At 33.0% G+C, this 19,612-nt stretch overlaps 1 protein-coding gene and 1 long non-coding RNA gene across 3 annotated transcripts in view; one reads left to right on the plus strand and one right to left on the minus strand.

Moving 5' to 3' along the window:
- Window positions 1-12,469, plus strand: part of LOC141505448 (liver carboxylesterase 1-like) — a 68,453-nt gene extending 55,984 nt beyond the window's left edge. Inside the window, exons 10-14 of one of the 2 annotated variants that reach the window (XM_074211286.1) lie at window positions 393-473; window positions 1,495-1,642; window positions 2,365-2,496; window positions 8,069-8,141; window positions 11,169-12,469. In XM_074211286.1, the coding sequence (XP_074067387.1) occupies window positions 393-473; window positions 1,495-1,642; window positions 2,365-2,496; window positions 8,069-8,141; window positions 11,169-11,343 (609 nt within the window). In that variant the 3' untranslated portion in view covers window positions 11,344-12,469. Of the gene's footprint in view, window positions 1-392; window positions 474-1,494; window positions 1,643-2,364; window positions 2,497-2,597; window positions 4,529-8,068; window positions 8,142-11,168 lie in introns of those variants that run through there. The other variant, XM_074211287.1, reaches the window with a different exon arrangement.
- Window positions 1-19,612, minus strand: part of LOC141505450 (uncharacterized) — a 74,842-nt gene that overhangs the window by 15,899 nt on the left and 39,331 nt on the right. Inside the window, exon 2 of the long non-coding RNA XR_012473608.1 lies at window positions 4,147-4,168. This is a non-coding gene — a long non-coding RNA (uncharacterized LOC141505450). The remainder of the gene's footprint in view (window positions 1-4,146; window positions 4,169-19,612) is intronic.

Raw genomic sequence — 19,612 nt, forward strand, 5'->3', positions numbered from 1 at the left:
TTACAAGTACCAGTACTATCTTCATTCTAACAAGGGGCATTGTAGTAACCTAAAGTAATATAGTTGCAGGCTCAACCCCTTTCAGGCCTGAGCTATAATGGTTAAGACACTAGAGTCTTATGATTGACCAATCCTCAAAGTACTATGGGTATTCCAATTTCAATGGACTGCTGAGTGGAAGTGGGACTTTTTCAGGATTGGAAAAATATTTCTCAGTTTTTAGTTTTGTTAATTTAGTAAGCCATGTTTATCTGTTGAGCTAATCAAACTCATCAGAGAACTTTACTTAAAAGCTAAAAACAGAATAAAAATATTTTCCTTATCTGTAATACTCAGGCAGCTTTGCTTTCCCAATTAATCACTAATATGTAAAATTTCATTTTTTGGTACAGATACTGGGATATCCTATACCAGAGGCTGGACTAGATCAAGAAATGGCTACAGAACTATTATGGCAATCATACCCACTTCTTGTAAGAAATTTAGAGTTATTGAATATTAGATCTATTATGGGAATTTTAAAGTCTATTTAATTCAATACTCTCTAACAGAAAACACATCTAGTCTGTGGCATAGGTAGGGCTTAAACCCAGATCTCCTGATACTTATTCAGTATAATTTCCACTAAATCATCATGTTTCTAATCCCAGGTGAGACAAAACAATCAAAGAAGAAAGTAGTTTAACACACAGCTTCTAAGGTAAAAACAGGGAGAGAATACATGAAGTAAATTTACCATATATTCTCTAACCAACACCTTCCCTCAATTTGGGAATACTCTTGCCCATGTTGCAAGTCCTCTTTTGGCCAAATGTACTTTGTTATAATTATGTGTCACTTTTTAACTACTTCTTAGATTAGAAACTCTGGGAAAGTAATATGATGGTAATACTTGACCCATGATTTTATTGATAGAAGAAAATCCTGATAAGGAAATTTCTTCTATCAATTTATTTTGGCAACTTCCCTGCTACTGATAGTATTAGAGAAGAGCCTAGAGCAATGAGAAATTTTTAAAAATTGCCCAAAGTCACATAGACATCATGTGAGAGTTTCAGGACTTGAACCCAGATTTTTATGGTTCTTAGACCAACTCTACATCCACTGTTTCATACTGAAGGAACTTGTCTAATTCATCCCTGTATTCTGCAAAATGTCTTGCAAAGCAACCCAACACAAAGTAATAGTCCTTAAAATAGCCATATTCTCCCAAATTTTAGTAATTTATTCCATAAAAGCATTATTTTAAATAAAATATTACTGAACAATATTATGTGCTGATTTGCTTAATTGTTAGCTGGGTTTCATAAAATTATTGAAGTTTGTTTATAATGTAAAGTCAGTATTATTGGGAAAGTTGTTAGTTATGGCAGCCATAAATAAGACATTGAGTCAACGAACAGATAAAATGATAGCTGGATGGATAGATTAATTGATAGATAAAGAAATTAATGTTCAACTACTTTTCACTTCTTGCTCCATTGGCCATTGCAGAAAATTCCCAAAGCTCTTACTCCAGTGATAACTGAAAAGTATCTTGGAGGGACAACTGATCCTGTCAAAAAGAAAGCTCTATTCCTAGAAATGCTAGGAGACTTAACATTTTGGATCCCAACTGTGATTTTGGGTCGGCTTCACAGAGGTGAGTTTTGGGGGAATATGAGGGAAGGAGGTGGTGATAAAACCTGGGATCTACCTATCAGTTTTTAATGAAAAATATTAGATGATTCTGAAGTTTGGACAGACCCTACCCAGAGCAAATAAGACAAGTGCCTATGTAATGAAAAGACTGCTGGGTTTTGAACACTATGTTCCAATGCTTGCTTTAATATTTCCAAGATGTAAAAGCATAATACAAAGACATGAAGTATAGTGGAGGTAGGAACAGATTGTTAAAAGAGGTCATTATTCACTCTATTGATTTGTTGGTCATCTAGGAAGGGGAGTGTGATGATTGTATTTGTTGCATGAAAATCTAGATTGTGCTGAAACTGAATAACTATATATTTGGTAAGATACCAAAGGGAATTCTATATGAGATAGAAGATTAGACAAGATGATGTCTATGTTTGTAGCTAATATTCAGGAAGTCAAGGCTTAGGTTTTTAATGAATTGAGGAGGGATGGTTGGTAACCTTAGGGAAAAAAAATACACCTCTTTTAATTTTGACCCACGTTTTACACAGTTCTTTTGATACCTTTAATTACATTATATATCTTGAACCTAGGTTTTTCAATTATTTTTAATGATATCTCAGACCACAAACAGTTTTTTAGCCTTCCAAAGGTTATCTAAATTGTTTCATTTGTGATAAAGGACTCTAATATTTTCCTCTCTTTTCTTTCCTTTTTCTTTCCTTTCAGATTCAGGTGCACCCACCTACTTGTATGAATTTCAGCATAGGTCAAGTGTCTGGAAAAACTTGAAACCAGCAACAGTTGAGGCAGATCATGGGGATGACCTCTTTTCTGTCTTTGGATCTCCATTTTTAAAAAGTAAGGGATCTCTGCTTGCTATAAAAGCTTCATTAATATGTTACTTTTTTACTATTTCTGAAAGATAACTTTTAGTCTTTACATTTGTTCCACTTCTTTAGGTTTTCAGTGCCTTTCCAATTTTATCTCATTTGGTTCTCACAACACCTCTGTGGGGATAGAAGGAATGATGCATTATTATCAACAAAATGCAGTGAAGATTGCTGTGTCCCAGAGAATGACGTTATTTACTTAAGATTCATGAAGAATCTGGAAATAGAACAAACTTCTCATACCAGTCCCAGATTCATACCACCATGGTTATTGTTCTAATAGTCAAGTGTCACAAATGAACCATGATATTTTCTCTCCCTGAGGAAGTGATGCTAAACCACATTGATAGTAGTTTGTGATTAGGCAAAAGGATCTGATAGTCCTGCTTTAATTGTTCCTGGATAGATCACATCTGTAACATCCTGTTCGATTCTCAACATCACCATTTAAATAGTACATTAGCAACACAGAGAACATCAGAGGTAGAGTGCCAGACTGGGGAGGTCCTTAAAACCCTGGCATTTGAGAATAATTAAGGGACCAGTCAATATTTAATTTGAAGGGAGGAAGACTATAAACAAATGATAGCAAACTATTTTCAAGAGCATACTGTAAAAATTTGTCATGTGGGATTTCATTTGCCCTGCTTGTGTATGCAGTGGATAATATAAGGGGAAAAAATTGACTGTCTGAAACCATTCTTGTTCTCTCTTTTAGGCTAAAGAGTTTTTCATCAACAAAAGTTTTTCAAATAGAGTCTAGGTGATTACTTGTTGAGATGTGAAGGGTGCTCCTGTTTTTAATGAAGTGGCCTCTGAGGTTCTTCCAGCTCTGAGATTCTCTTATTTTGAGTAGAATGCCTCAAATATTCCAAATAGTTCTGCTCCAGGGATTTGATGACCATCCAAAATCATGGAGAGCAAATGATGACATACTTTTGATGAAATTCTGTCCTTCAAAGTCAGAAAAGCTATCAGTGCTCTCAAAAATACATTCTATGAGTGTTACTTTCCTTTCTTTCATCTTAGAGCTTTTGCCTTGCTATTTTTTCTTAGTTTTTCATTCAAGTATAGTGCTGCCCAAGGAGTTTGTACAAAAAAGTGCATTCTGTATTATAAAAATAGGAAGTCTGGAAAAAAGAGAGGACTCTGAACAGGAAACAACAAAAGGGAATGAGGGAGAAAAGATATATTTAGGGAAAATAAGAGGAATATGGAGGAACTTTTTAAGATACACAATTGGATTTTACAAGTAGAACTATATGAAAACAATGAAGTAATAGTAGAAAATGCCACTCAAATTTCATTTTAATGCATGCTAGTCAATGATGAGAACATACAAAAATTTGATATAGCAAAGAATTCAACTCAATAAGATACAGATAGGAACAGAATGAGAGAAAGCATAGCAAATAGGGATAGTATAAATAGAAGGATGAATTAAAAGCAAAAAAATCCAAAGTCTAGAGAGAGAGAGGATAGGTAAGATGAATTTAAATGAGGTAAAAAGCAAAATAAATTGAAATGAATAGGAAGAGAATATCTAGGAAAAATATAAGAGAATAGTGGAATAAACAATTAACTACAATAATTTTGAATGCAAATGGGATAAACTTACCCTTGAAGAATTAAACATGAATCTGAAAGGAAAATACAACAATTTTTTAAAAAAATTTGAAACAAAAATTCACAAAGTTAAAAATAGGGTTTTGGTCAAAATCTATTAGACCAGCTAAGTGTCAGAAACACAAACATACACACATGTATACACACACATGCAAAACAGAGGTAGCAGTTATGATTTCATACAAGGCAATGTTAAGAGAGGAAGAAAGTTTCATTTTTCTGAAATGTAACATATTCAATTATTTTTTCTATTTAAAATATGTACCCTGTATCAAAGCTTATAAATTCTTTAAGTGAAAAACCAATGAATTATAAAGATAGACAATAAAATTAAAATAATGAGAGATTTCAATCTACACCAATCAGTACTACACATATTTAAATAAATAAGATAAAATGTTAATAAAATGAATAGAATTTTAGAAAAATTAGATATCATAGATTTCTTTTTTATTGGTCTTCTTTTTAAAAAGTTTTTATTTATTTTCATCCAGATCCACATATATATTTTTAAGTAACAAAATTTCCTTCCTTCCTCCCTTTCCACCCCTCCCCCCAGCAGCAAACAGGCAGGCTAGCATTGCGCATACATATTTTTGATAAACATATTTACAGATTAGTTATTTTCAGTATGAGGAATTAGGGTTAAGGGAAAGAAATACATAAGAGAGAATTTTTATAAGATTCTGAAGGGTTGGTTTTTTGTGTTTTGTTTTGTTTTGTTTTGTTTTGTTTTGTTTTTCTTCCTCTGGATGGAGATAGCATTGTCCATAGCTGGTCTAATATAGTTATCCTAGCTCTCTGAACTGCTAAGATATCATAGACTTCTAATGAACATTAAATAAGAATATAAAGTCATTTGTGTCTTTACAAAAATTCATCACATTAAATATCAAAATAGCAGAAATATAAATACACTTTATCAATCGCAGTGCAAAGACATATTAAATATGGAGTCATGGATAAAATTAGTAAAAATCAACTGCATATTACGTAAGTTAAAGCTAAATAATTCCTGAGGTCAAAGAACAAATCATAGAAATGAAAGAAAATCTCATATAGATAACCATAACAATGAGACAATATACCAAAACTTTTGGAATTTAGTCAAAATAAGTTTTGAAGGGAATTTTTATATCTAACCACTTTTTAATAAATAAAATGAATCAGTGAATTGGTATGGCAATTAGAATACTAGAAAATCATCTAATATAAAAATCTCAAGTAAATACTAAAATAAAAGACACTGAATAGATATTACATATAATTTTTAAAAAGGTTTTGCAAAGATGCTTAAGAACCTTAAGCCTAAAGGACAAATAATTAACTGAAAAAGAAACTTTTGAGACAAACTTCTCTAAAAATCTTTTTATTTCCAAGGTAGATAAGGTATTGATTCAATGTTATGAGAGAAAATTCCATTCTCCTATAGATAAATGATCTAAGAATATGAGTAGACAATTCTCAAGGGAAGAAACCTAGGCTTTTTTATTGTTTTATTTTTCCAAATATATGCCATGAAAGTTTTTCAACATTCATCCATATATCTTTGTATATTTTTTTAAGTTAAAAAAGTTCCTTTCACTCTCCTTTATCACTCTCCTCCTTTCAGTGGGAAACAGGTTAATATTTCATATATATATATATATATATATATATATATATATATATTTGTGTTAAGCAATTTTACAGATTAATTATTTTCAGTATGAAGAAATAGGATTAAGAGAAAGAAATACCTAAGAGATATAGTTTTTGAAAAAAAAGTGAATGTAATATCAGATCCTGAAGGATTTTTTTGTTTATTTTTGTTACGTTTTTTCTTCCTCTGTTTGAGAATAGCAAACAGCATTGTCCTAGCTCTCTGAACTCCTGAGAGGAGGTGCATCCATCAGGGTTGATCATCTCACAATGTTGTTAATGTATATATTGTTCTCTTGGTTCTGCTCCCTTCACTTAGTATCAGATCCTGTAATTCATTCCTGGCTTCTCTAGAATTCAACCATATAAAGTTACTTTCTTTACTTCTTTTTATTTTTTTCATCAATATATGGTTTCTTATAGAAAATAATATTCCATAGTACTCACATACCCATAACTTCTTTAACCATTCCCCAAATGATGGGCATCCCCTCAATTTCCAATTCTTTGCCACTACAAAAAGAGCTGTTAGGAATATTTTGGGACATAAGGGATTTTCCCCATTTTTAATGATTTCTTCTGGGTTTAGGCCTAGAATTAGAATTGTTGGGTCAAAGGATATGAAGTTTCATATCTCTCCAGAATGGTTAGATCATTTCATAACTCCATCAGAAATGCATCAATGTCCCAATCATCCCACAGCTTCTCCAACATTGATCATTTTCCCTTTTTGTCATCTTAGCCAATCTGGTAGGTATGAGTGATACTTCAGAGTTGTTTTAATTTGCTTTTCTCTAATCAATAATTATTTGCAGCACTTTTTTATATGATAATATATAGTTTTAATTTCCTCATTGAAAGCTATCTGTTCATATCCTTGACCATTTATAAATTGGGGAATGAATTGCAACCTTAAAAATTTGATGCAGTTCTCTGTATATTTTATAATAGACCTTTACCAGAACTCCTAGTTTTGAAGATCATTTCCCAGCTTTCTGCTTCCCTTCCAATTTTGGAAGCATTGATTTTATTAGTCAAAGCTTTTAAAAATAATATTGTCAAAATCATTCATTTTGTGGTTTAGAATGTATTCTATTTATTTTTTTATCATAATTTGTCCCCTTTCTGTAGATCAGATAGATAGAATATTTCTTGGTCTATTAATATATCTGTGGTGTCACTCTTTATGTCTAATCTATTTTGACCTTATTTTGGTATAAGGTGTGGATGTGGGTCTAGGCCTAGTTTTTGCCATGTTATTTTCCAATTTTCCCAACAATTTTTGTCAAATACTAAGTTCTTATCCCAGAAGCTAATGTCTTTGGATTTGTCAAACAATAGATTATTGTAGTCATTTACTATTGTTTCTTTTGAACGTATCCTAATCCAATGATCCATTACTCTCTTTCTTCACCAGTACCAGACAGTTTTGATGACTATCTCTTTATAGTATCATTTTAGATCTGGTGGAGCTAGGCCCCTTTCCTTAACATTTTTTTCCATCAGTTCCCTTGCTAATCTTGACCTTTTTGTTGATCCAGATGAATTTTGTTACTATTTTTTTCTAGCATGATAAAATAATTATTTGGTACGTAGGCCTTTTTCTTAAACCATGAAATATTATCCCAAATCATTACTAGTTAAATAAAAGTAAATTAAAGTCATTCTGAGACTCTATATCACAACCGTTTAAGTGGGAAAAATGATAAAAAATGGAAAGAATAATGCAGAAGAAGGAAATAGAGAAAATGAACAATCATGCATTGTGACTGGACTTGTTAATAGGTATAAGCAGTCTGGAAAGTCATATGGAAGTAAAAAATTCTACTTGTCTATGCATATTTGTTAAAAAGAAATTTACTCCTTCCTCTTTTCTCAATAGAATGGTTTGTGGTTGGAATAAAAAACAAATTTGTTAATTTTTTAAAAATGGAAATGTGTGGTGGTTTTATTGGGGTTGCTATAGATATGATATATATTGAATGAATTTTCCCTCTACTAATGGTTTAGATAAACTGTTTTACTATATTACAAGTTCTTCTCATTACCAGAGCAGTCTGTAAATGTTAGAAGTTAAAAACAAAATAATATGTATAATATATATGCATATACACATAGAGATATATACAAACATATATGTATTATATATTCATATAAATATGTATATATATATATGCAGATATATAGACAAGCAAAATGATGTGTTACTGAAGTTAGCTTTCACAGTTTTGCTCTTTAACATCTATTAATGGAATTCTAATATTCATTTTCAGATAGTTCCCCAAAAGAGGAGAAGGAACTTAGCAGGATGGTGATGAAATATTGGGCCAATTTTGCTCGGAATGGGTAAGTCTAGGAACAGAGAAGAGGGAAAGATTTTTTAAAACATTGATATTTTGTTTTTACATTGCATGCTTTCCTTATATGTCCCTCCTCTCCCTCCACTTCCAAATATTCTCTTTTATAACAAAGAATCAGAAGAATGGAAAATATTTTTAGCAAACCTAGCCAACACATCAACTATATCCAACTGTAGGTGCAGAATTTTATACTCATGTTCCCTCACTTCTACAAAAGGAGAGAAGTACATTATCATATCTCTTTTTTTGTCTAAGGATTGCTTCATATCATTCATATAATTATCATTCTTTCAATTTATATTGTCAAAGTTATTGATTATATACTTTTGCATGATTTATATGTCTTTCCATGTTTATGTACATTTAGCATATTTTTATTTTTTATAACATTAATTTTTACATTCTATTCAAATAAGAAAGTATATTCAGCAATTTTCCTATTGATTTCAAAATGTGGACTTCTCCCCCCAACCAGGTCTTTACTACTTCAAAAGTGCTTCTATAAATATTTTGGTACCTATAGGACATTTATTTTTATCATTGACATTGACCTTCTTGGGACATATGCCTAAGGATAAGGTCTCTGTAGCAAAGGATATGGACATTTAATTCTTGTTACCTGAATAATTCCTAATTTCTCTCTAGAAAGAGAAATTGATTCATTATTAGATCAATAGTGAATTAGTTTGACTATCCTTCCACATGTTTGTCTAGTCAAATATTGATTAGTTTTGTCTTTTTTTCTTTTTTATAATTTACTGGCTATCAGGTGAAATATCAAATTGGCTTTGATGGTATTTCTCTTTAGTATTCAATTTTATTTTATTTTATTTTCAGCTCTAATTGTCTCTTTTCCATGTTTCCCATTCCATACTTGGAGAAACCAAATGCATTCAAATTTATTACTACATGTAGAATTAAGTAAAACAGTTTGCAGTCTAAGTTTATCACCTCTTCATATGGAGATGTGTAGCATGATTCATTAGGCATCCTCTGGGTTTTAACTATTTCTTATAATAATAAGTGTTCCTAAGTCTTGATATTGCTTGTGTTTGACTATTATTATATAAAAATTTCTCCAGGTTTTACTCAGTTTGCTTTATCACTTCTTATAGTGTAATATTATTTCATCATATCATATACCATAATATTTCATTATTCCTCAACTAAGGGCATTCCCTTAGTTTCCATCTTTTGCCACCATAAAAAGAACTTATGCAAGTATTTTTGTACAAATGTGTAATTTTATTTTTTATAAAAATTCTTTGGGATATAGATTTCTTTTTTTTCCCTTTGGCAAGGCAATGGGTGACTTGCCAAAAGTCACACAGCTAGGTAATTATTAAGTATCTGAGACAGGATTTGAATTCAGGCCCTCCTGACTCCAGGGCTGGTGCTCTATCCACTGCACCACCTAGCTGCCCCTGGGATATAGATTTCACTGTTGTTTCAACACACTTAGTTCTTGTACTTTTGTTGGTTCAAGCACAACTTAATGACATTTTCAATATTGTTCCAAATTACTTTCTTGAATGACTAGAGCAGTGCTTAACTCCAGTGCATTAGTATTACTACTTTCCCATAACCCCCAAATTTCTCATTTTTCTGTTTTTGTCTGATGGATGTGAAGTAATACTTTAGAGTTACTTTAATTTTCATTTCTCAAATTTTTGGTGATTTGGAGCATTTTTTTTCATATGACCTAAATTTCTTCATCTGATAAATGCCTCTTTATATCCTTTGGCCATTTATCAATTGGGAAATGGCTCTTATAAATTTGATTCAGTTAACATATATTTTAGAAATGAAATCTTTATCAGATAAAGCAAATGCAAAGATTACCCCCCAATTTTCCTGATACTCTTCTCATTTTAGTTTCATTGAATTACTAGCTTTTAGCAAAGGCAATTACTTATCATAATGGCTACAAAACATCACTCCTGTAAACCTCAAGCAAACTCATATATACATATATACATATATATATATATATATATATATGATGTCTATATAAAAGGCAGACAAATATTTAGAGTGCAGTGATAGTATTAACACATAGGTAACACATAGGTCACAGCTATTTATGCTGCTAATACTGCCAGTCCTCAATATACTTTCTCTTATTTGTAGTAATCACAAAATGTCCATTCTAAACTCCATATCTCTCCCAGGTACATTACTAGACTGAGACCCATTGTTCTGAATCCATGGGCCACTTTTTTTTTTGTCTGCCAGAGGGTCCATCATTTGACTGATTGTCTTTCTATATTCATGTGTATCTGAAGATTGTATATTTACTCAATTCTTGACATTAATCTACAATGTGTATTGTAATTACATGTATTTCTTCTAAACAAAAAGATCTTCTGTGGGATTCTATGTCCGTTGAAGGGAAGGAAAGAGAAATTCCCCTCAGTGATTTTCTTTAAAAGTTCGAGTTTTTTTCTTGAAAGACTGCAAAGCCTTTTAAAGGCCCTAAAGATACTTCATTTATTACCTAGCTGATGATTGCCACTACCAATTCAATCAGAGACAGGTGTCTCCTCTTCGTTAAAGGGATTTCCAAGTATTATCACTTTTTTTAGCATATTGAAACTTTATCATCTGACATTACAGCTTGAACTTAAAATACCTGAGGTAAGGGTGGGAGATGTATTGAATCTACCCATCTCTAACCCCTTAGACTGTGAAAACCAGGATTTCCCCAACTAATTTATGTTCTTGGGTTTATCAAACACTGTTACGGAGTTATTTTATTTCTAATTCTTCCTTATCTACTCCATTTACTTTTAAAATATTTTACTGCTAAAAATAATATTTTCAATGATTTTTGCTTTATTTTATTATATGAGGTCTTAAAAGCTTTTAATAAGAGAAAAATTTAATATTGTCCAAATGTTAGAGAATTCTTCCTGCATATTTCATGTGATTTTCAGTCCCCTCTTCTTTTTTTAATTATTACCACCACTGTAATTAAATGATCATCAATTAAAAGAAAATTTTACATTTCCAGAAACCCCAATGGTGAAGGACTACTAAAATGGCCTAGATTTGATCAGAATGAAGAGTACCTCCAACTTAATATCACCCCCAAGGCAGCCAAGAAACAGAAGAAGGAGGTGGGATTTTTGATTGAACTCTTGACAAAGGAATCACCTAAAGTGAAGATAGAACATACTGAATTATGACCTTGATGGATTTGTTGATTATCCTTCACAAGAAGTCTCAATGGGATTTCAATGGAAGACTTTTTTTTGCATGTTTTATCTAAAACTTGGATCATGAGAGAATGTCTCAAGATTGAGATTAATAGGGCAGTTCAGAACCAAGGATGCAATCAGTCATACATCTTTGTAATAGGTGTGAAGGGATCTGCAGCTTGGATGTGAGAGATCATGAGGAGCTTTTAGGATTTCCTTCTTTTCATAGTGCTTCAAAGATTCAGTTGACTTCTCTGTGTGGGTTTGATTTGGGTTACATTAAATAAAATCCATTTTAAAAATAGGTATTAATTATCTATTCTAGTTTTTATCTTACTTGTTTGGATGAATAAATTTATCTTTTAAAAAACAACTTAGCTCCCATATTTTTGCAATTTTTTTGTATATGATTTGTATATTTAGTACATTTATAATTTTATAGCTTTCTTCTACAACATTCTTTAAAAGTTTTGGGTTGGAATATACCCTATAGTTTGAAAAAAATATTCTGTACAATGTAGAGCATATTGCAAACTTTAAACTGTCTTTTAAAAGCATCTAAATCAAAAGCAAGTATTATATGCTTTGAGGATATAGTATAAGCTTTTTCCTTTTTTTTAACACATGACAATCACAAATGAAATTGAATACTGTACTTTCAACATCATTAATGTTCCAAGTAAAGGGTAAATCACACAGTTCCTTTTTCCTTTTCAGCAAGCAATTGTACAATAAACACAGTCAAATGAAAAATAAAAAAAAAAATCTTACAGCACCAAAATCCAGTGTTGATTACAAAGGTCATCTAGGGCTGAAGGCAGGGGATGTGAAATTTTTGGAATAGAAGGGGCAAAATCAACCAGCTTGACTATTTAAATAGATTGAATTACTTAGGCAAACATAGTAGTAGTGCCAGTCACTATGACTATGCAAAATGAAAAGCTGACTGGTATTATGAAAATGGATACAGGTATCAAGACCTTGCATTAACTATATCTGAAAGAATGAACACATACATTGACAACTAATTTAAGATGACCCAACCTGGAAATATAATTGGGATTATGTGCCCCAGTTCTTATTCAACTTATATCTAAAATTTGGGCAAGTTATTTGAATTTATAGTATCATCATTTCTCTTTCTTTTCTTTCCTTCCTTCCTTTCCTTCCTTTCTTTCTTTCTTTCTTTCTTTCTTTCTTTCTTTCTTTCTTTCTTTCTTTCTTTCTTTCTTTCTTTCTTTCTTTCTTTCTTTCTTTCTTTTTTCTTCCTTCCTTCCTTCCTTCCTTCCTTCCTTCCTTCCTTCCTTCCTTCCTTCCTTCCTTCCTTCCTTCCTTCCTTTCTTTTTCTTTCTCTTTCTCTCTCTCTTTATTTATTGTTTTACTTTTCAAATATTTGTTACAAATGCTTTTTTTAACATTCATCCTCATGTTACAAAATTTGCTTCCACCCTTCCATCCTACCCCCCCACCTTCAGTCACAAATAGTGAAATTAATATAGTAACTTCACATCTGTGTTAAACATGTTTACAGTTTGGTCATTTTCAGTATAAGGAATAAGGATTAAGGGAAAGAAATACATGAGATATTTTTTTAAGTGAATATAGTATTTTTCAGATTCTGAAAGATTTTATTTTGTTTTTCTTCCTCTGGGTGGGGATAGTATTGCCCATAGCCGATCTAATAGGGTTGTTCTAGTCCTCTGAAGTGCTTGGAGCAGCTGTGTCCTTCAAGGTTAATCATCTCACAATGTTGTTGTTAATATGTATATTGCTCTCTTGGTTCTGCTCCCTTTGCTCTGCATCAGATTCCGTAATTCCTTCCATGTTTCTCTGAGTCCGACCATTTAGGGTTTCTTTTTTTTTTTTTTTTTTTTTGGTAAGGCAAACGGGGTTAAGTGGCTTGCCTAAGGCCACACAGCTAGGTAATTAAGTGTCTGAGACCGGATTTGGACGCAGGTACTCCTGACTCCTGGGCCGGTGCTTTATCCACTACGCCACCTAGCCGCCCCCTGCTGTGCCACCTAGCCGCCCCCATTTAGGGTTTCTTATAAAACAATTTATTATTATTAATGTTATTCCATAATATTCATGTATCATAACTTGTTTAACTATTCCCCAATTGATGGGCATCCCCTTAAATTCCAATTCTTTGCCACTACAAAAAGAACTGCTATGAATATTTTGGCACATGTGGAATTTTAGCTCACCCTAACCAGGGACAATTAACATTTTTTCAAATTTTTTTAGATCTATCTTTATTTTGGTGAGAAATACTTTATAATTGCATTCATACAGTTTCTGGATTTGTCTTGGGAGGTAGATTCCCAAGTATTTTATGTTGTTTGCAGTTACTTTAAATGTATTTTCTCTTGCTATCTCTTGCTCTTGGGCTTTGTTGTTCATATATTGAAATGCTGATGATTTATTTTGGTTTGTTTTATATAATGCTACTTTGATGAATTTGTTAATTGTTTCAAGGAGCTTTTTAGATGATTTGAGTTTTCTATGTTTACCATCATATCATCTGCAAAGAGTAAAAGTTTTGCTTCCTCATTGCCAATTCTGATTCCTTCAATTTCTTTTTCTTCTCTTATTGCCAAAACTAGTGTAAACTTTTTCCAATAATTACAGAAATAAATGAAGGATGACTATTCTCCCAATTGTTCTGTGATATAGTTCTGGAAATGCTTGTCATTGACAAGAAAGAAAGATAAAGAGGAGGAAAAAGTTACTTCTATTTGCTAATGATGTGACATTTATGAAAAAACCCTTAGGGAATCAGAAAAAAAAAGACTGAGACAATTTTAGCTTCTTTCTTTTTTAAAAAACAAGAAAAACTTTATTCACAACTGAGAAAATAAATAGCATCAATACAGAACAGACCACTGGAAGTTGTAAAGCAGTATGTCAAACTACCCATGTGGGACACTTGGTGATCAGTGTCCATACATTAGTCATGGACTAATAATAAGAACTAAAGATTCTTTGAGCTAACCAGTAAAGAGGAACTTGTGACAAAATCAGTAGAAAATGACCATGGTTACATTAGATTGCTAATGAAGACAACAGCCAGTTCCCTTCCTTCCAAGCAGGGCAAAGGGAAAATGGTTTTGCTAAATACTTGAAACATGACCCCCCCCCACTCACCCCAATTTTCAGAGCAACTAAGTCCTTAAAGCTTATGAACTAAGGAAATGCTTATTTGTGTATTAAGCCAATCTATGCTATTTATGATTTTCTTAGACTGTTACATTTAGCTTTTTTTATTTGGTGACCTGGCCTGGGAAAAGGAAAGAACAATTGCCAGCATGACCCACAAAGTGCATGAGCTAGAGGCAGCTCCCCCAGCACTGACTGGAGAGGATGACACCATGGAACATTCCAAGCCCTCCACAAGACAATAGGTATGTCAATGGTATTTCCAGACAAAACAAAGAAGTTGGTAAGCTAGTTTCTTCTTAAAAGAGCTAGGTCAATGAAAATCAAAGGGGTGAATGGAAGAGGGAGGGATAAAGTGGCCTGGAATGGTGGTCTATAAGCCAATCATATGGTCCTGCTGTATCATACACCTGAGCATGGAAGGGGAAAGAGATAATGGAAGCAAGGTGATTGAGGGAACCAGCACATTAAAGAAGATATTTTTTGTTCTCACTTTGTTGTCCATAACACTTGAATTTTCCTCTGGGGTTTGGTGTAATATCAATGAATGAAAGAAGAGATGTCAGGCAAAAAAGTGGCTGGGAGTTTTAGGCCCCTATCCTTAAGCCTAATGGACTCTGAATTGAAGATTCCATTGACAAAAACTATGCTTTTAGAATTCATCAAAAAATGTACGACTGAATCAGGAATTTGCCAATCTAGTGATCTAGATCAATTAGTGAAGGGAGAAAATCAACCTCTATGTACCAAAGTGATGCCTCAAAAAATTCAAATAAGGAACCTTCATAACAAGTAAATTTATTTGTATGTACCTGCAAAAGGGGAAGACATTGACTTCAATAGAGACTGGTCTTTTTTTATGATCCGTAGGAACTCCTGTTCCTTGATTTCTCCATAACCATTTTGATCAGCTTCATCAGTCATTTCATACAGTTCCTCATCTGTGAGGTTTTCCCCTAGCTCTCTGGCCACACATTTTAAGTTCTTGAAGGAGACTTTTCCAATTTCATCATCATCAAAGAATCTGAAAGCCTTCAGAATTTCTTCTTTTGTATCCATTTCAACCATTTTTTGAGTCAAGAAGTCAAGAAGTCATTGAAACTGATTTTCCTCATCCCCTCCTTGCCAATATCAGATATCATTTTTTTTTAATCTCTTCTTTCTTAGGATCAAAGCCCAGAGCTTTCATGGCCACCTTGAGCTCCTTAACATCTATTGTCCCCATTCCATCTGTATGAAAAAGATCAAATACCTCTCTAATTTCTTGTTTCTGGTCCTCTGTGAGTTCAGGTTTGGATCCCATCTTCTTTCTTGGGGGGGGGGGGGCAGGGCCTAAGTTTGTCTTCTCGATTGTACTGGCTGTGCCTCCACTCCTAACAGCCAAAGCACAGACGGTCGACAATTTTAGTTTCAACAAAATTTCTGACTATAAAATTAGTCCTTAAAGTAAATACCACTTCTAAATAATAACAAAATTCAAGTGATAATATTAGAACTGAAAAGTTATTTTAAATAACTTCAAATATATAAAATTAATTAAATGTGTACCAATTTACAAAAGAGTATCCAAAATACTTTAACAGAGTTCATTGCAAAATGTTTTATAGAAATAAAGACTATCTTATATGAATAGATAGATATTGAGATACATAGATATGGAGGAATATTCAGAATTCGTGGTTTAGTTTCTGGGATGGAATTCAGTTTTCTAAATTGATAAGTTAGTGCTCTTTACACCAAAGTACCTGATTTCTTCAGTTATGCAAAGTGTGGAGATCAAGGACAAATCATTTTCCAAGTATCAAAATTACTTGGATTTTGCAATGGACCATCTATATTTTCCTTTAATCAAGAAAGCATGAATATAAATCCTGCCTCAGTTACTTATTATCTGTGCGAATTGGGGCAAGTAATTTAACCTGTTTGCTTCTCTTTTATAGATTTTAAATGAGAGTAATAATAGCACCTTCTTCCCAGAGTTGTTGTGAGGATCAAATGTGATCACAATTGCAAAATGTTACACAAGTACCCAGCACATAGCCGATGTTATATATAATAACATGTCCTCTTTCCTCTTCCTATCTCCTTAATTTAAATGAGTTTGTGAAAGGCATATTAATTAAACCCAATTGTCTGGGAGTAGTAAGAACCCTCTGATCACTGACCTTGAATCCAGTCCCTGCAGGTATCATCCAGGTAGGCAAATCCTATGGAAAACATCTTAGCCATACCTAATAACATGGAAAAAAACCATCTCCCTGGCACAAAAACCAGCTTAGTTAGCTGGTGGCATGTGCCAGTTGAGAAAATCACTGCCACAAACTTAATCACCACTTCCCCTCAGATCAAAGTTAACATAGCCAAGGACCCTGAATGCAAGACCTCTGTAAACAGCAATACTTTGTTGTTCTTGCTTCCTTCCAATGTGGCTACTGCAACATACATTGAGGGGGTCAAATTCCATGGTGAATGATGCTTCTATCCTTTCCACCTCTCACCAACTATTTCTGGGAACAGTTTGCTAATCACAAGAATAGCTGAAATAGCATCAGTCCTCTTCCCCCATGTACTTCTAGTCTAGTCCTAGCAACCATATCTCAATATTTACAATGATGAGATCAGGCAAGTGCCCCTGAAATTGTTGCAGTCCTTAGTTCCTTACTGTCACAGATACTGAAAGCACTGAAGGTACTCAACATCAAAGTTCATGTCACTATTAAATGGTTCACCCTCAGAAAGGGATATTGTTTTCTCAATGGAAGTAACATTAAAGTAAATGCATTACTAGCTACTTTGCTCCTGTAGCCTAAGCCTCAAGATCCAACTAAATTGTAGCTGAGATTTCCTATATGTCTTATCTTCCACATTAGAAAATGCTTCCCTTAAGTACAAGGAGTTTTTCTGTTTGTATTCTCAGAGCTTAGCACAATTTTTGCACATAGTCAATGCTGAACAAATGTTTCTCATTCATTCCTTCATTGATTTTCATTCACCCATTCACAACAGTGGTACCTTACATTTGTGTAATAATATTTTCCAAAAAAATATTTTCCAAAGCCTTCAAGATATATTATCTTACTTGATCCTTCCAGAATTTTTATAAGATAAATAAGGTAAGAATTTTTATCCTCATTTGACACATTAATGAGATGGAATCCAAAGAAACAAACTGATTTGTATAAGATAATGGAATTAGTAAACATTAAATTAAAGACCAAAATCAAGATCTACTAATCCCAAGTAATTGTATGAAAATACAACTACAGAAGACCCCTGCCTAGAGGACTTTTCTTCAACTTCTTTTCTGCCCTCACTGACATGACAATGTCATGTTCCTACAGAATTTAAGGTTTACAATCCATCTTCCTTACAACCCTGTGAGGTAAATTGTGAAAATATAATTGTTGTTAGTCTTCTTTTTACAAATAGAGAAAATGAGCTTCAAAAAGTCAAACTTGCTCAAGGCTCCCTGGGTTGTGTCAGAGCTGTGATTCAAATTCAGACCTCTAGACTCCACCTCACCACACAGTCTTTCTGTCTGTTTTGTAACATCTCTGTTATTATTTGCAGCATACTCAGCCTTTTCTCTTAGCTGCTTATAAAACTGTGAATCTTTTAAAGCAAATGCAAATATATCAGTTTTTAAAAATGTGATACAATTTTATTTAGCTAATATAGCTGGGTAGGAAACCTTTTTCTACCAAGGGTCATTTGAATATTTATAACATCATTGTCTATAAATAACCAAGCATTTAATTAATTCACACCTAAACAGCTACTAAGTTATTGAACTTCAAGTCCCACTTATTGTTGCCTTGGTAAAATCTAATCAATGTGGTCTGTGAACAGGAGGCTCCTGCCTCTGTAATACGGTGACTGCAGAAAGTGAGAGTGAGTTGATGATAATGATTAAATGCTTTTTTAAAATCAGAATTTGGTGCTATTCTTTTAACTTATTTTAACTTGAGAGATGAAATCTAAGCAAATCAACAAGTTAAGGCAAGAAGTATTTATTAACCACCTACTATTTGCCAGTCACTATGCTAAAATCTACAGATTAAAAAAAAGTCAAAAAGTAGCTCCTTGGGCAGCTAGGTGGCATAATGGATAGAGCACCAGCCCTGGAATCAAAAGGACTTGAGTTCAAATTGGGTCTCAGGCACTTACTAATTACCTAACTGTGTGATCTTGGACAAATCACTTAACCCCATTGCCTTGCAAAAAATGAAAAAAAAAGTAGCTCCTCCTCTCAAGGAATTCATGGTCTAAGAGGGGAAGCAAAAACTTAAAATCTACATATAAATGAGATATTTTGAGGACAAATTGGAGATAATCAGGGTAAAGGCATATTTATAGATGACATGGAAAGGCATCTTGCTGAAGGTAGGATTTTAGTTTAATTTAGAAAACCAATGAAGCCAAGAAGGTGATAAGGAGCAATGTATTTCCTGTCATGAGAAATAGTGGAAAATGTCTGAGTTTGAAATTGGAGTGTCCTGCATATGAGGAAAACCAAGGAGGCTAATGTCACTAGATCATAGAGAATATGGAATGTAGCAAGTTGTAAGAAAAATAGAAAAGTAGAAAGGGATTAGGTTATGAAGGGCTTTAAAAGTCATACAGAGGGTTTTATATTTGATTGTGGAAGTATGAGAGAGCTATTGAAATTTTTTTCAAGGGTTTGGAATGGGGTAGGTGTCATGGTCAGAACTCTACTACTAGAAGATCAACTTAACTATTGAACAAAAGATATTCTAGGGAGGGCTGACTGGATGTAAGGAGATCTCCAGAAGTCTATGGCAGGAATTGATGAAGTCAATGTCGAAATGGTGGTTGAACTATTTAAAAGCAATATTATGAAAAAAATCATAGTATCTATTAAAATTATTTCTGGTGCATACAATTGTCTTGTTTGCAAAGTATTGGAATTTCAGATTTCGCCCCAGAAGAATCTCAGAGTTCACTTAGCCCAATCCCCTAATTTTTAAGATGAGAAATTCTGAGAAGTTGGATGAATTGGCAAACATTACAGAAGTGATGTGTGGAGCCAGGACTCGAACTTAGACTTTTCATGCACTGTATTATTTTCCTCTTCATT

This window comes from Macrotis lagotis, chromosome 1 (genome assembly GCF_037893015.1).
Source record: "Macrotis lagotis isolate mMagLag1 chromosome 1, bilby.v1.9.chrom.fasta, whole genome shotgun sequence".
NCBI lineage: Eukaryota > Metazoa > Chordata > Mammalia > Peramelemorphia > Peramelidae > Macrotis > Macrotis lagotis.